At 43.1% G+C, this 17,257-nt stretch overlaps 1 protein-coding gene across 1 annotated transcript in view; it reads right to left on the bottom strand.

Annotated features, from left to right (window-relative positions):
• LOC120062575 (lysyl oxidase homolog 2A-like) overlaps positions 1–17,257 on the bottom strand; it is a 47,443-nt gene that overhangs the window by 23,683 nt on the left and 6,503 nt on the right. The window contains exons 2-3 of the mRNA XM_039012654.1: positions 14,156–14,495; positions 12,621–12,796 (exon numbers count right to left, since the gene is read on the bottom strand). Coding sequence (XP_038868582.1) covers positions 12,621–12,796; positions 14,156–14,450 — 471 coding nt within the window. The 5' untranslated portion in view covers positions 14,451–14,495. The remainder of the gene's footprint in view (positions 1–12,620; positions 12,797–14,155; positions 14,496–17,257) is intronic.

Here is a 17,257-nt window from a genome sequence, read left to right as displayed (position 1 = left end):
TCTCAATCACAGCCGGGTTGTGATACAGCCTGGAATCGAACCAGGGTCTGTAGTGACGCCTCTAGCACTGAGATGCAGTGCCTTAGACCGCTGTGCCATACGGGAGCCAAATGTAACATATCTTACTAATTTGAGTGTCCCAGATTTATATGTACTATTTTATGTGGAGTCTATGGTGGTGGATCTTTGATGTTATGGGGCTATTTCGCTTCCACTGGTCCTGGGGTGCTTGTTACGGTCAACGGCATCATGAACTTTACCCAGTACCAGGACATTTTAACTAAAAACCTGATTGCCTCTGTCAAGAGGCTGAGACTTGGCCGCAAGTGGATCTTCCAGCAACCCCAAGCACACATCAAAATCCACAAATAAATGGTTAATTGATGACAAAATCTATATTTTGCCATGTCCATCTCAGTCTCCAGACTTGAAACACATTGAAAACCTGTGGTTTGAATTAAAGAGGGCATTCCATAACCACAGATGAAGGATATCAAGGATCTGGAAGGGTTCTGTATGGAGGAATGGTCTAAGATCCCTCCCAATGTGGCCTCCAACTCATAAAACATTTTAGAAAAAGGCTCAGTGCCGATATCCTCACAAGGTGAGGTTTTGAAAGGTATTGAAAACACGTGAGTTAACAATCTACCGTTTGAGATTTTTTCCATTACTTTTTAAACAAAATCTCTTTCTCTGAGCATTGTATTAGTATAAAATAATATCCTTTCCCAGTTTTTTTGAGCATACAATATAGCTCAGTATTGGAATTATTTATTTTATACAGTCATTTTTGCTCATCTTTTTAAGGGTGTCAATATTTTCGGACCCAACTGTATATGAAATCTGTTATCAAATATATTATTAGTCTTATCATCATTATTTGTATGTTGTACACACACACACACACCTTGAGCTAATACCAGGAGGAATCTAACTAACAAGGGGAGTCTTGTTAGCAACAGAATCTTCAGAGCTAGCAGCAGTTTGACCCCTAGCCTCTACACCTTAGGCCTAGGCTGTCCTGTAGTGTAAATAAACCGAGGCTGAAAACCTGCACAATGACTTCCACAGCTTGTTGTTTCCTCATCTCATTTACAATTTTTCCTGTGATAAAAACAGAACATAAGGCCAGGGTTGTTTATGAGTGCAACATGCCAAGCATGGATGAACACATGGGAAACAATGCCACTGCCTGCTAGCTGTGCATCATCATTTGGAGGATATACTAAACCTTAAATGATTTGGTACAGCTGTCGAACATGAGACGTTAGGGAAAGCAGTGAGTGAGGACATTCTGTTCCGATTGCCACCGAGGGAAACAACCGTCTAATACACGGTCCTTGTTCTTCAGCCAAATATGCAACATTCCTCTCTCCCTTCGCTCACGAGGCTCCTCTGAAGCCTGTCTCAAACTCTCCAACTCTACCGTGTCACACGGAATTTTGGAAACACCTTTTTTTGCCCGGTTGAAAAATGCAACCTTTGCCCCCCCGTAGCTGTATATGGACCTCAAAGGTCTGCTGCTAGGCAGTCTGTTGACAGTATGTTTGGCCAGGAGCAACAGACAAAATCGTAATCGACATCTGGAGAGTGTTAGCAGCTGCTGCTTCGCTCTTTTTATGGAAGGACTTCACATCATGTGTTGTTATAACTCATAAGTACTTGGGGGAAGACCTCTCGGTCAATACCTGCAATGACTCGGGAAAGAACTAATCAAAACCTGCAAAGACTTTACACTCTTAGTGACGATTTCCCAAACACAGATTAAGCCTAGTCCTGGATTAAAAAGCACTTTTAATTGAGATTCTCCATTGAGAATGATTTTTTTGTCCAGGACTAGGCTTAATCTGGGTCCAGGAAACCTCCCCCTTAAGACTTGGACTCACCATAGTCTTCAAAAGAGTTAATATTGCATGGGTGTTGGTGTGTCTCTGAAAAGATCATTGCTGAAAATTCATCATACACGATCATGAAGCGTAATCAAATACCTTGTAGATACTGTTGGCAGGCTCATTTAAAAAATCAGCAAGAAAATGTTTTGATAAACATATACTTACACAGCAAAATGATATCTGTAAATTGAACACTGTGGGTACTTTTGAAGTGTTTATGTGAGAATCACCAGAAAGTGTTGAATTTACACTTTTCAAAGTGTTGTCCTTTGAACATTGATACTTTCCAACACCAGGCTTGCACCAGGCTTGCGAAATCAGGCTTGCAAATCACATTATGCTGGCTTGCAAAGTGATGTGCAGAGTGGGGATATCCAACATTTGGAATTTATATTCACCCGTAACCTGCATTCAGAATGACTGCCAGGTTGGGAAGACTAAGACATGAGATTACCTTAAGCATCTAAACTCAAACAACCATTTCAGTAAAGGGTGCAATAAATCCATATAACAGATTTGATTAGCTTAGAAGAATGTATGTTATTTATATTTGATTAGCATACGATTAATGAATCAATCAATGTACATGCAAAAACATTGATATTGAAACAAACAATACAAAAGATCTAACTGCAATAGAGCATGCTGGGAAATATGATAATGATGGGCATGGTTTTGGTTTAAAACTGGTTATTAATGCCAACACTGTGGTTCTTTTACACCAATAAGTGGTAATTTAACACTTACAGAGTTAATGTAACACCTGAATTGACACTAGAAATATTCAGCTGAAAAATCAACACTAGGTAACACTGGCCAATTTGACACCCTGATGGAAGAACTGTTTTTTTTAACAGCTTAAAAAGCAACACCAGCTGGTGTTCAGTTCGTACATAGTAACACAAAGTAACACCACATCAACACCAAAACTGCTTACACCAGGATATGAACACTGACGATTTTGCTTTGTAGCATCATATGATATATTGCCCATATCGTGTATAATAAGACCCATGGAATATCCCTCCACATCGAGATGTACCTCCCAGGTAACCGTCTGAGACCCAACTCCCTAGGCCACCATGGCGATTGGTTCCGCGTGTGGCAAGCCATTATCCCCACGTGCATGTGAACTATTGCGTGAGCAGCTGTCCTTGTTGAATCATGGCATTAGTTAGCTAATGATAAACAACGCTTCCTGCCCACCTCCTAATGTTTGGGTCTGAAGAGAGAAGCCCCCATTAGATGACTTCATTCAGTTCATTCTTTGGCTTCATCCTTTGGCTTCTTGGAGGAACCAAACAGAGGACAAACAGACCTACAGTATACAAAGCAGAGACCAAATATCACACAACGACTCCTACTAAGATATACAACACTAGCGTAAGCACAAGCCAATTCTCATTAGCGACATAGCACAGCAGAGCTGAGTCATGCACAGTATCCATCTAGTTCCATTGTCAAAACATGGCTGACACTGACCAAAAAAGGTCAACATGAGGCGGCACCAAAGAAAGGCTAACGTCACTGACAGGAAATAGCTAAATGACCGGGGTCAAAGCAAAGCGTCCGGGACTAGTCTGATGGTCTGGGATGCTCTGCTTGGATAGAACTAACACATACAAGGAGAATCTGCCTGGAGCAGAACTTAACAACTGAGATGATTTATAAGGACTAAATGCTAGGAGACACCTGAAAGTCCCAGTGTCAAGTGAGATGGACGAAATGGTCATAAGCTACTATATCATGACATTTAAGTTTTGCGTAATTAACAAAAAATATGTCTGTGAAACAATTATCAGAAGATTAGAATAATTCCGTGTCTTTCCACCGAAAGATCATTGATTTATTTGAAATGACAGAAAGACAACTTTTAGTCACCTGCAGTTCTCATGTCTTTAATATGGACAACCTATCATTTGTGGTAAAGGCTTAATTTAATTGCCAGATCTGTGTGGTCTTGTTCTTTTTTGACAGCTAACTAGTGTAAAGTACACACAGATACTTGCATACATACATACACACACACACACACACACACACACACACACACACACACACACACACACACACACACACACACACACACACACACACACACACACACACACACACACACACACACACACACAACACGCATACACAAAACAAACAAGCCTTTGACAATCAGAGAACCCCCAAAACACTCAAAGACCTTTCTAAATAGTGCTTTTTTGTTTTTACTTTTAACTTCAGGACAGGCTAGAGCATTACAAGATAGGAATATCTCTGATAAAATATGAATAACTGAATTAGCATGTAACACGGGTTTGTCTGGTTGGGTCTAACTAGGCTACATAAAGACATATTGACACAGTCAGGTCAGGGCGTGACCTGGTGGGAAACCCTGAATAGAATACCACTTCATCCCATGAATGAATGGAAGACAGTCACTCACAGGAGCTGCTTGTGCCTGTTTCTGACGCAAGGTCAGGCCTGGTGAAGGGTCGAAATGACACCTTTTCCCATTCCACTCCCATTCCACTCCCCTGCTAGTTGAAAGACTGGTCAGTCCAGGGAAATATTGACAGGGTGGGGACAGTTAGCCGTAATAACACCCATATAAAGGTAAACATAAACAGGGCACAAATAAACAGCGGGTGCCATATCCTTGTAAAGCAGGCATCTAGGTATTAAAAGAACAGGGTAAAGTTTGATGGGGATTCATCTATTGAACTAGCTTTGCCCACTTAGGTTCCACGCTAAAGCTTATGAATGATTCCTGAAGCATCTATATAGGCCTTATAAAAGGCGAGTGAAGGCTTCATTAAGCCTTGAAAGTAGTAAATGTCATGACCATGTGTCCTATTTCACTGCCTCTCGTCCTCCACTCTCCATTTTCAAATCAAATCGTATTTGTCACATGCGCCGAATACAACAGGTGTAGACCTTACAGTGAATTGCTTAGTTACAAGCCCTTAACCAACAATGCTTTAAGAAGTTAATAAAAAAGATAAGTGTTAAGTGAAAAATAGATAAGTAATTTATTTATTTATTAAAGTAACAAATAATTAAACAGCAGCAGTAAAATAACAAGCGAGGCTATATACAGGGGGTACCGGTACAGAGTCAATGTGCGGGGGCACCGGTTAGTTGAGGTAATTGAGGTAATATGTACATGTAGGTAGAGTTATTAAGGTGAGTATGCATAGATAATAAACAGAGTAGCAGCAGCGTAAAAGAGGGGTCTGGGTAGCCTTTTGATTAGCTGTTCAGGAGTCTTATGGCTTGGGGTTAGAAGCTGTGTTAAGAAGCCTTTTGGACCTCGACTTGGCGCTCCGGTACCGCTTGCCGTGCGGTAGCAGAGAAAACAGTCTATGACTAGGCTGGCTGGAGTCTTTGACAATTTTTAGGGCCTTCCTCTGACACCAACTGATATAGAGGTCCTGGATGGCAGGAAGCTTGGCCCCAGCTTCCTCATCCTTTCTCATGGAGTTGGTCATTTAATGAGAAAGATACACAGGGATCTGAGACATCCTCTAGTGGCGTGTTATCTTATGAAGCCTAGTGAAAACACAGACACTGAGGGAGAATCCACATACATTTTAAACCGGGAAACACTGCCAATTCTCTAGTCTAGCGCAGTATGTGGCATTTGACTATCCTGCTGCTCTCAGCTGCTAACTGTTAAAAAGATCAACTACAGACTGGCCTTTCAGCTTTAGATGGCTTTAAACTCTTATTTAAATTCAAACACATTCAAGGGAAACACAAACACTACTGGATGAGCTAGGCTCACATAAATGGCCATACTCATGCTATTCCTCGCTCCTGTCGGACGGCAGGAGTTTTAGATTAGTGTTGAAGTGTCCCATGTTAAAACAGAAATGCCTCCCTCCTCCCTTTAGGTATATAAATCCCACGCAGACTTTCCGTCTGGCACAGAGGTGCTTTCATTAATGTGACGGGATGGGATGGTTTTCCCCCTGTGTGTGCGTATGTGTGTGTGTGTGTGTGCGCGCCAGTGTGTTATATACACTGTTGTTATCTCCTCCACACCAGTCAGAGTCTGGTTCTCTGTGAGTCACCTGGTTAGCATCCCAGATGCCAGAGAGGAGGTCGTTACCGTGGTTACGCCAGAAAGAAGGGCGTATTATGGTAAAGTCATCAGGCCACAGACCAACCATTGCTCAGTGGGCTAGAATGTCTCTGGTTTCCTGTTGTAGGCAAATGTGAGAGCACTAGTGGAAGATTTAACATGTGGCCCACCTGTGTCACGTCTGTTGACATTCTATGATGTCACGTTTCCATCCCACCGTAAAACCTGCTTCTCTGTGAGTTCAGGGCATTCCAAGTCAAAACTTAGTGTGATCCCTTAACTTAGCTAAGGCTGTTTTCAACTCCCAGCGAACTGCCAAAATCAATACAGATACAGTCAAACTTGAGTTAAACTAAACTCGAGCTTTAGTGCTGTGGACATGCTGATTGAAGTCACACAGACCCTCTCAATGAACAAACATTACCAACGAAATGTGTCTCTGTTGGTGCTAAGTGAACTGAACTTTCCCTACAGGAACTCGTGATCTTCCTGTCCGGGTTGGCACCCCCCCTTGGGTTCGTGACGTGGGGGAGATCTTTGTGGGCTATACTCGGCCTTGTCTCAGGGTAGTAGGTTGGTGGTTGAAGATATCCCTCTAGTGGTGTGGGGGCTGTGCTTTGGCAAAGTGGGTGGGGTTATATCCTGCCTGGTTGGCCCAGTCCGGGGGTATGGTCGGACAGGGCCTCAGTGTCTCCCGACCCCTCCTGTCTCAGCCTCCAGTATTTATGCTGCAATAGTTTGTGTCGGGGGGCTAGGGTCAGTCTGTATATCTGGAGTATTTCTCCTGTCTTATCCGGTGTATTGTTTGAATTTAAGTATGCTCCCTCTAATTCTCTATCTCTCTCTTCTCTCGGAGGACCTGAGCCCTAGGACTATGCCTCAGGACTACCTGGCCTGATGACTCCTTGCTGTCCCCAGTCCACCGCGTCATGCTGCTGCTCCAGTTTCAACTGTTCTGCCTTCGGCTATGGAACCCTGACCTGTTCACCGGACGTGCTACCTTGTCCCGGACCTGCTGTTTTTGACTATCTCTCTCTTCCGCACCTGCTGTCTCTAACTCTGAATGATCGGCTATGAAAAGCCAACTGACATTTACTCCTGAGGTGCTGACCTGTTGCACCCTCTACAACACTGTGATTATTATTATCTGACCCTGCTGGTCATCTATGAACGTTTGAACATCTTGGCCATGTTCTGTTATAATCTCCACCCGGCACAGCCAGAAGAGGACTGGCCATCCCTCAGAGCCTGGTTCCTCTCTAGGTTTCTTCCTAGGTTCTGGCCTTTCTAGGGAGTTTTTCTTAGCCACCGTGCTTCTACATCTGCATTGCTTGCTGTTTGGGGTTTTAGGCTGGGTTCCTGCACAGCACTTTGTGACATCGGCTGATGTAAAAAGGGCTTAATAAATATATTTGATTGAAATTTGATTGATTCATCTTTACAATCACAGTCCAGACCTTTTAAGGCAGGGATCATGAACTAGATTCAGCCACAGGCTGATTTTTTCTTGCGTGGATGGTCGGGAGGCCAGAACATATTTACAAATAATTTGTAGACTGCAAATTAACTGCAAGAAGCCCAAACAGATATAATGTTTGACTAAAACATAATCATTTAAAATCTTGCTTACATTTGTATACGATCACGTGTCTCTCTATTATGCATGTGAATACTTGATTTCTTTAATTAAAATCCCTTGGAGCTGATTTCCTGGTGTTTTTACAGTCTTTTATGTCCAACAACAGAAAAAAACGAAAATGAAAAAAAAATATATATTTAATTGTTTTGCTCAGAAAACATGCGGGCCAAATAAAACCACCTGCAGCCTAATTCGGCGCGCGGGCCACCAGTTGGGAAACCCTGTTTTATGGGAACCCCTTCTGCTTGTCTGGCTGGAATGTGATATCATGGAAACTAGGTTTAACGAAATGGTTTACTGTAAGTAGGGCTGTGACGGTCATGACATTTTGTCAGCTAGTTATTGTCATGCAAATTACTGCCGGTCTCACGGTAATGGTAGCCGGCTAGTGATGGCTATTTAACTGTTTGATGGCCTTGAGATAGAAGCTGTTTCTCAGTCTCTCGGTCCCAGCTTTGATGCACCTGTACTGATCTCGCATTCTGGATGGTAGCGGGTTGAAAAGGCCGTGGCTTGTGTGGTTGATGTCCTTGATGATCTTTTTGGCCTTCCTGTGACATCGGGTGCTGTAGGTGTCTTGGAGGTTAGGCAGTGTGCCCCCGGTGATGCGTTGGGCAGACCGCACCACCCTCTGGAGAGCCCTGCGGTTGTGGGCACTGCAGTTGCCGTACCAGGTGGTGATACAGCCCGACAGGATGCTCTCAATTGTGCATCTGTAAAAGTTTGAGAGGGTCTTAGGGGCCAAGCAATTTCTTCAGCCTTCTGAGGTTGAAGAGACGCTGTTGCGCCTTCTTCACCACACTGTCTGTGTGGGTGGACCATTTCAGATTGTCAGTGATGTGTACGCTGAGGAACTTGAAGCTTTTCACCTTCTCCACTGCGGTCCCGTTGATGTGGATAGGGGCGTGCTCTCTCTGCTGTTTCCTGAAGTCCACGATCAGCTCCTTCGTTTTGTTGACGTTGAGGGAGAGGTTATTTTCCTGGCACCACTCCGCCAGGGCCCTCGCCTCCTCTCTGTAGGCTGTCTCGTCATTGTTGGTAATCAGGCCTACAACTGTTTTGTCGTCTGCAAACTTGAGGTTTGAGTTGGAGGCATGCGTGGCCACGCAGTCATGGGTGAACAGGGAGTACAGGAGGGGGCTGAGCACACACCCTTGTGGGGCCCCTGTGTTGAGGATCAGTGAAGTGGAGATGTTGTTTCCTACCTTCACCACCTGGGGGCGGTCCGTCAGGAAGTCCAATACCCAGTTGCACAGGGCGGGCTTAAGACCCAGGGCCTCGAGCTTAATAATGAGCTTGGAGGGTACTATGGTGTTGAAGGCTGAGCTATAGTCAATTACATAGTTATTCCTCTTGTCCAGACGGGACAGGGCAGTGTGCAGTGCGATGGCGATTGCATGGTCTGTGGATCTATTTGGGCGGTATGCAAATTGAATTAGGTCCAGGGTGTCAGTTAAGGGAGAGGTGATATGATCCTTAACTAGCATCTCAAAGCACTTCTTGATGACAGAAGTGAGTGCTACGGGGCGATAGTAATATAGTTCAGTTACCTTTGCTTTCTTGGGTACAGGAACAATGGTAGACACCTTGAAGCAAGTGTGGACAGCAGACTGAGATAGGAAGAGATTGAATATGTCCGTAAACACTCCAGCCAGCTGGTCTGCGCATGCTCTGAGGATGAGGCTAGGGATGCTGTCTGGGCTGGCAGCCTTGCGAGGGTTAACACGTTTAAATGTCTTACTCACTTCGGCCACGGAGAACGAGAGCCCACAGTTCTTGGGAGCGGGTCGCGTCGGTGGCACTGTGTTATCCTCAAAGCGGGCGAAGAAGGTGTTTAGCTTGTCCGGGAGCAAGACGTCGATGTCCGCAACGTGGCTGGTTTTCACTTTGTAATCTGTGATTGTCTGTAGACCCTGCAACATACGTCTCGTGTCCGAGCCGTACAATTGCAACTCCACTTTGTCTCTGTACTGACGTTTTGCCTGTTTGATTGCCTTATGGAGGGAATAACTACACTGTTTCTATTCAAACATATTCCCAGTCACCTTGCCATGGTTAAATGCAGTGGTTATCCACGGTTTCTGATTTGGGTAGGTTTTAATAATCACAGTGGGAACAACATCCCCTAAACACTTCCTGATGAACTCAGTCACTGTGTCCGTGTATATATCAATGTTATTATCCGAGGCTACCCAGAACATATCTCAGTCCACGTGATCAAAACAATCTTGAAGCATGGATTCCGATTGGTCAGACCACCGTTGAATAGACCTTAGCACGGGTACTTCCTGTTTGAGTTTCTGTCTATAGGAAGGGATGAGCAAAATGAGTCATTATCTGGTTTGCCGAAGGGAGGGCGGGGTAGGGCCTTGTAGACACCCCGGAAGTTGGAGTAGCAATGGTTGAGTGTTTTAGCAGCGCGAGTACTTCATGTTAACAGAACTTCGGTCGCGTTTTCCTGAAATTTGCTTTGTTAAAATCCCCAGCTACAATAAATGCGGCTTCAGGATACGTGGTTTCCAGTTTGCACAAAGTCCAGTGTAGTTCCTTGAGGGGCGTCATTGTATCGGCTTGAGGGGGAATATAGACGGCTATGACTATAACCGAAAATAATTATCTTGGGAGGTAATACGGGATTTAATTGTGAGGTATTCTAGGTCGGGTGAACAAAAGGACTTGAGTTTCTGTACGTTATCACAATCACACCATGAGTAGTTAATCATGAAACATACAGCCCCGTCTTTCTTCCAGGAGAGTTCTTTATTCCTGTCTGCGTGATGTACTGAGAACCCAGCTGGCTGTATGGATAGGGACAGTATATCCAGAGAGAGCCATGATTCTGTGAAACAGAGTGTTACAGTTCCTGATGTCTCTCTGGAAGGAGATCCTCGCTCTGAGCTTGTCTACTTTATTGGCCAGAGACTGAACATTAGCAAGTAATATACTCAGAAGCGGTGGATGGTGTGTGCTCCTCCTGAGTCGGACTAGAAGTCCACTCTGAATACCTCTTCTCTGCCAACGGCGTCTTAGAGCTGCTTCTGGGATAAGTTCAATTGCCCTGGGGGGTACAAACAAAGGATCCAATTCGGGAAAGTCGTATTCCTGGTCGTAATGCTGGTGAGTTACCACCACTCTGCTATCCAAAAGTTATTTCCGGCTGTATGTAATAACACAAAAAATGTTCTGGGCTAATAATGTAAAAAATAACACACAAAAAAAATGAAATACTGCAAAGTTGCTTAGGAGCTAGAAACAGCTAGAAGCAGAGCTGCCATGTCTGTTGGCGCCATCTTCCTTTACCAGACAAGGTATGCTTATAAGTCCCGTGCCATTATGTTATATTATATGATTTTATAGTAAGAAGAATATAATTGCACCTAGCTGAATAAAATAGAAAGGATATTTTTCCCATTCCTGAACTAGTGAGCATATGAAGTGGCTATGCTGAGCGTAAAAGTGATCATTTGAAACAGGTCCTTTATGCTAGATTTAGAGTTATTTTGAAACTTTAGTTGTGAATTATACAAACCTTAGAATGTCTTAGAAATCAAAACATATATGGGCTGCATGGTGCGACTATAGGCTATTGATGATTTGGGAAAGTAGTAAAAAAGCTCGCGCTCTGTTCCCTGCCCCAGGTTGCACACGCTGTTCTCTCATCAAGCGATCATATTTAACCCATCAGATAATACTTAATTTAATCTTATCTTTACTAAAATGTAAAATGAGTTTCGATTTAGAATGGCCTATTATCAACTGGGCAGGAACAGGGGCAGGGGGGAAGAAACATGTTATCCGTATGCACTCGAATAGTGAATGGAGGCCGCTTTCCCATGGTTAATTTTTCAATCATGCTGGGAAGGCTACTCCGGTTTATAGTGGAGTATGTGCTTAATATAAGCAGCTGAGAAATAAATAAAGTAGCAGCTGGGATCCTTCTCTTTCTAGTGGCAGTCATCAAAACTCTTCTTTCACACGGGATTGCATATACAAATGTCTGGGCTTATAAGAACACTTATTTCAGTCTACGCATCAACCCCTGTTTGAGGAGCATGCAGCCTCTTTCTGTGCGACAGGTGATACTCCGCCCCAACTCTGTATGCCATGGGCTCTCCAACCTTGTTCCTGCAACTACCCAGTGCTTAATTTGTGAAGCCAAGTGAAATCTGTTCGGGAACATCGATAGTAACATGTTTTCACAACTAAACATATTTCATTAAACTGTTGGCCCTCAATTTTCTTCTGCTGTGCGTAATATGAGGTAGGCTATTAGACTACGTATTGCACAATCATTATTTTAATTCAGTTTTTTGGGGGAGGGCTGTATATGCTGTATAGGTGTTTTGAATGAATCATCACCTTAGAAAGCGCTGTCCATTTCGTTGGTTTGGCTTTGAAACAACATCCACAACGACCATGTTTTCCACTCAGTTCCAACCCGTTTTTTAAAAACTTATTTCTTCAAATTGATCATCACAGTGAGGTGATTTTGAAAGAATCATACTGTTTTGATGATGTGTTTGATGTGATTTTCAATTGCATTTATGTCAGAGTGGTTAGAGGGACAATAGAGCCCTCGGTACCAGGCCATTAGCGACCAGATGGTCGTTAGCAAGTTGGGTACTACCAAGGCATGTCCAGAGCGCATAAAAGGAGATTACCATGACTCAAAGGTCACATGGAATTCGACTGCGGTCAAGACTCATGACTGCCTGTGTGGCCGGCAATACGGTCACCGCAACCGAGCTAACTGTAAGACATTTCCACACTAGATCTCTGATATCAAGGAATTATTACTCTGTTTATTATTCAAACTTCAAACACATATTCTCATGTCCTGCATTGCTGTGAAATTGCTACACAAGCACCTTAACAGCATCCAATCAAAGCAAAGATGCAATCATGTAGATGGCGTGTGTGCGCGGCCATGCGTACATACTTGTGTGCATTTCCATGTGTGTGTGCATTTTTCTATGTGCTCACACGTGTGTCTGTATGTTTTAAGGCTTACTTCCACATTGTCGGTGAGGGTACTGATGAATTTGAAGCCGGGGATTCGTCTCTGGCTACACACCACTCCCACGTCCTCAGAGTGTTTGCAGTCGGAAACTCCGAAGCCATTGGACTCACACTGGGCCAGGGTTCTCTCTAGTCCCGAACAGTGGACGTTGTCCAACCAGATCCGACCTACGAACAATGGGGGACAGAGACATATTCTCTGATGACCACACATGAAGGTAAGGGGACCCTCTCCATTCTCCATTCTCAACACCCTATATCCATTTTAGGCTTCAACAGACAACACCTTCAGGTAACAATTTGGGCCTGTCTAGTTATCAACTTTCATTGTACAGTATATTATCCGTTGAACATTATTTTAAGTCCAGGACTAGGCTTAATGAGTTCATGACAACTCACCTATTGCTTAGGTTAGATTGACTACTTCATGCAAGAAATAAGTGTTACAGAATTCCAGTTGCCATCACTTGTAAAGAAAAACATTTATGGCTCTTTAGACTAATCTAAATGGTCTACTGTTCTCTTCAGATTCTGATAGGGCATATTAACTCAGCCTTTTGAGATTTTAAATGTTGCAGAATTGCTCCTGGAATGTCGGGCCTATGCTGGTGGATATCCACACCTTATTTCTATGTTACCTGTGAAAAAAAGTATAGCTTTCCCAGCGAACAACTCTTCAGTCTACATATTTCAAGATCAAGAAATCATCTGGGCACATGCAGTGAACTAGACACCACTGACATTATATGACTTTATCTCAGCAGCTCAGAACAGAATGTGATTTGTCCTATGGAAATCATGCAGCACATTTAATGCAGCACATTTCCCCTGTCTTGGACCATAATCCCTCAAAAAGCAATGTTTTACCCATTACAGTCTATCTGATACACACCAATCAAACCCTACGTGAGGAAAACGATTGGCAACTGGAAACACACTAAGCCAGACGCATAGACATAATCTCATCATCCCCCTTGTCTTGAAGATCTCTAGTACAGTCATATGTCTAATTACTTTCCCAACTCCATAATTCTGACTGAAGGTTGTAAATGAGACAGTATGTATGGAGTTGCATGAAGCTCCGTCTGCTCTCTATAAAAGCTAGATGATTGATGTTATTAACACAACCGCCCCTTGTTAATGACTCGTGTTCCCATTGAGACTTCGTCTCCTTGCTATGCTAATCATAGTTCCTGCAAAGAGTGACATACTGTATCTCACCTATGTATCTTCCGGTTGTAATAGAACAGGTTAAAAGCGTTGGGCCAGTAACCGAAAGGTCGCTGGTTTGAATCACCAAGCCAATTAGGTGAAAAATATGTCGATGTGCCCTTGAGCAAGGCACGTAATCCTAATTGCTCCTGTAAGTCGCTCTGGATAAGAGTGACTCCCCTTTCTGAGATACATGTATTTGTTTCAAAATATATAATTTCTCTGAACTATCCCTTTAAGTAAAGTCTTAATGGTCAGAGTGGATTTCAGATTCCAACATGTTACTGAACCATCTCTTCTCCCTGTGTTCCTTACCTTCTCCCTTGCCATACTTGGAAGAAGGAGACCAGGATACAGCCTCCACGTAGCCCAACTCCCTGCACACGACGTTGGCTGCATGGATGGAGAAGTCATCGTCGCACACCGTGCCCCACTCTCCATTATAGTAGACTTCAACCCGGCCCTCGTAGTGCTTGTGTTTGTCCCCTGCCAGACGCAGCTGGATGATGGGGGTGCCAGGGGGTAGTTTGGTATCCAACTGGGCCTGGCAAAGTGCCCACACACAGAGAAGCGTGGCCAGGCGGCACAGGAGAGAGCAAGGAGACGGCATTGCTAGGAATGGGCAGGGAACTCACCACACTGTACTGTAGACCACCTGGAGGAGGGAGACACAGACCAGAGTGACCAATGAATGACTGCAATAAGCAACGTGATGTATTATGTCGTGGGTATTTAACTTAATTTAGGCAACTTTTGCGGGCCACATCAAATCGACTCGTGGGCCAGATTTGGACCACAGGCCGCCAGTTGAAGACCATTGTAATATGCTATGGGTTGCATAAAAGTATTTTTTTTTTTTTTACAGCTTTTAACAATTGAGGGATTTCTGAAATGATTGAACATCTACTCTATACCAACAGAAAACAGACATGTATTCAATGGACCGCTACAGTTTGGGTTTGAGGTCGACCGATTAATCGGAATGGCCGATTAATTAGGGCCGATTTCAAGTTTTCATAACAATCGGAAATCGGTATTTATGGACACCGATTTGGCCTTTTTTTCCTTTTTTTTTTTACACCTTTATTCAATCTTTATTTAACTAGGCAAGTCAAGTAAGAACACATTCTTATTTTCAATGACAGCCTAGTAAGAACTGTGGGTTAACTGCCTCGTTCAGGGGCAGAACGACAGATTTTTACCTTGTCAGCTCGGGGGATTCAATCTTGCAACCTTACAGTTAACTAGTCCAACGCTCTAACCACCTGATTACATTGCACTACACAAGGAGCCTGCCTGCTCCGTGAATGCAGTAGAAGCCAAGGTAAGTTGCTAGCTAGCTGTAACGTTTGTTCTCCTCCTCGTCTGAGGAGGAACAAGGATCGGACCAATATGCAGCGAGGTATGAAGACATAATGATTTATTTGAAGAAAGACTAACACGAAGCACACTTGATAAATGACAAAACAACAAAACGACGTAAACAGACCTGAACTTGAGAACATATAACAATGAACGCACGAACAGGAAAGAACGAACGAAACGAAACGAGACAGTACCGTGTGGTGCAACAAACACAGACACAGCAACAATCACCCACCAACAAACAGTGTGAACAGCCTACCTTAATATGGTTCTCAATCAGAGGAAACGTAAAACACCTGCCCCTGATTGAGAACCATATCAGGCTAATTGAAAAGAACCCAACATAGAAACACATAACATAGAATGCCCACCCCAACTCACGCCCTGACCATACTAAACAAAGACAAAATAAAGGAAATAAGGTCAGGAACGTGACACTAGCATTAAACTTATCTTATAAAAAACAATCAATCAATCAATCATAATCACTAGTTAACTACACATGGTTGATGATATTACTAGTTTATCTAGCGTGTCCTGCGTTGCATATAATCAATGCGGTGCGTATCGTTGCTCCAATGTGTACCTAACCATAAACATCAATGTCTTTCTTAAAATCAATACACAGAAGTATATATTTTTAAACCTGCATATTTAGCTAAAACAAATCCAGGTTAGCAGGCAATATTAACCAGGTGAAATTGTGTCACTTCTCTTGCGTTCATTGCACGCAGAGTCAGTGTATATGCAACAGTCTGGGCCGCCTAATTTTCCAGAATTTTACGTAATTATGACATAACATTGAAGGTTGTGCAATGTAACAGGAATATTTAGACTTATGGATGCCACCCGTTAGATAAAATACGGAACGGTTCCGTATTTCACTGAAAAAATAAACGTCTTGTTTTCGAGATGATAGTTTCCGGATTCGACCATATTAATGACCTAAGGCTTGTATTTCTGTGTGTTATTATGTTATAACTAAGTCTATGATTTGATAGAGCAGTCTGACTGAGCGGTGGTAGGCAGCAGCAGGCTCGTAAGCATTCATTCAAACAGCACTTTCCTGCGTTTTGCCAGAAGCTCTTCGCTGTGCTTCAAGCCTATCAACTCCCGAGATTAGGCTGGTGTAACGGATGTGAAATGGCTAGCTAGTTAGCAGGGTGCGCGCGATAGCGTTTCAAACGTCACTCGCTCTGAGACTTGGAGTAGTTATTCCCCTTGCTCTGCATGGGTAACGCTGCTTCGAGGGTGGCTGTTGTCGTTGTGTTCCTGGTTCGAGCCCAGGTAGGAGCGAGGAGAGGGATGGAAGCTATACTGTTTCACTGGCAATACTAAAGTGCCAATAAGAACATCCAATAGTCAAAGGTATATGAAATACAAATGGTATAGAGAGAAATAGTCCTATAATTCCTATAATAACTACAACCTAAAACTTCTTACCTGGGAATATTGAAGACTCATGTTAAAAGGAACGACCAGCTTTCATATGTTCTCATGTTCTGAGCACGGAACTTAAACGTTAGCTTTCTTACATGGCACATATTGCACTTTTACTTTCTTCTCCAACACTTTGTTTTTGCATTATTTAAACCAAATTGAACATGTTTCATTATTTATTTGAGGCTAAATTGATTTTATTGATGTATTATATTAAGTTAAAATAAGTGTTCATTCAGTATTGTTGTAATTGTCATTATTACAAGTAAATTTTTTAAAAATCGGCCGATTAATCGGTATCGGCTTTTTTGGTCCTCCAATAATCGGTATCGGTATCGGCGTTGAAAAATCATAATCGGTCGACCTCTAGTAAGGGTGGTGAGTGGTTTGAGTCAAGCACTCAGCATGCGTTTTGCATTTTATCGGACAGAAATAAGTCCTCTTGTGTTTTGAGCATCATACGCAGTCGTCAGCATCAAATCATTAGAGACTGACTATTTGGCAGACATTCAACCTCACAGCCTTCTCCAACAATCTAGAATGAACCACAATTCCAGGCCAGGGTAGACTGAGCAATGTTGGAGGATTGGGGATGGTGGGAGCAAAACAAAT

This window comes from Salvelinus namaycush, chromosome 2 (assembly GCF_016432855.1).
Source record: "Salvelinus namaycush isolate Seneca chromosome 2, SaNama_1.0, whole genome shotgun sequence".
Lineage (NCBI taxonomy): Eukaryota > Metazoa > Chordata > Actinopteri > Salmoniformes > Salmonidae > Salvelinus > Salvelinus namaycush.
This window is presented reverse-complemented; position numbering and strand designations above follow the sequence as displayed.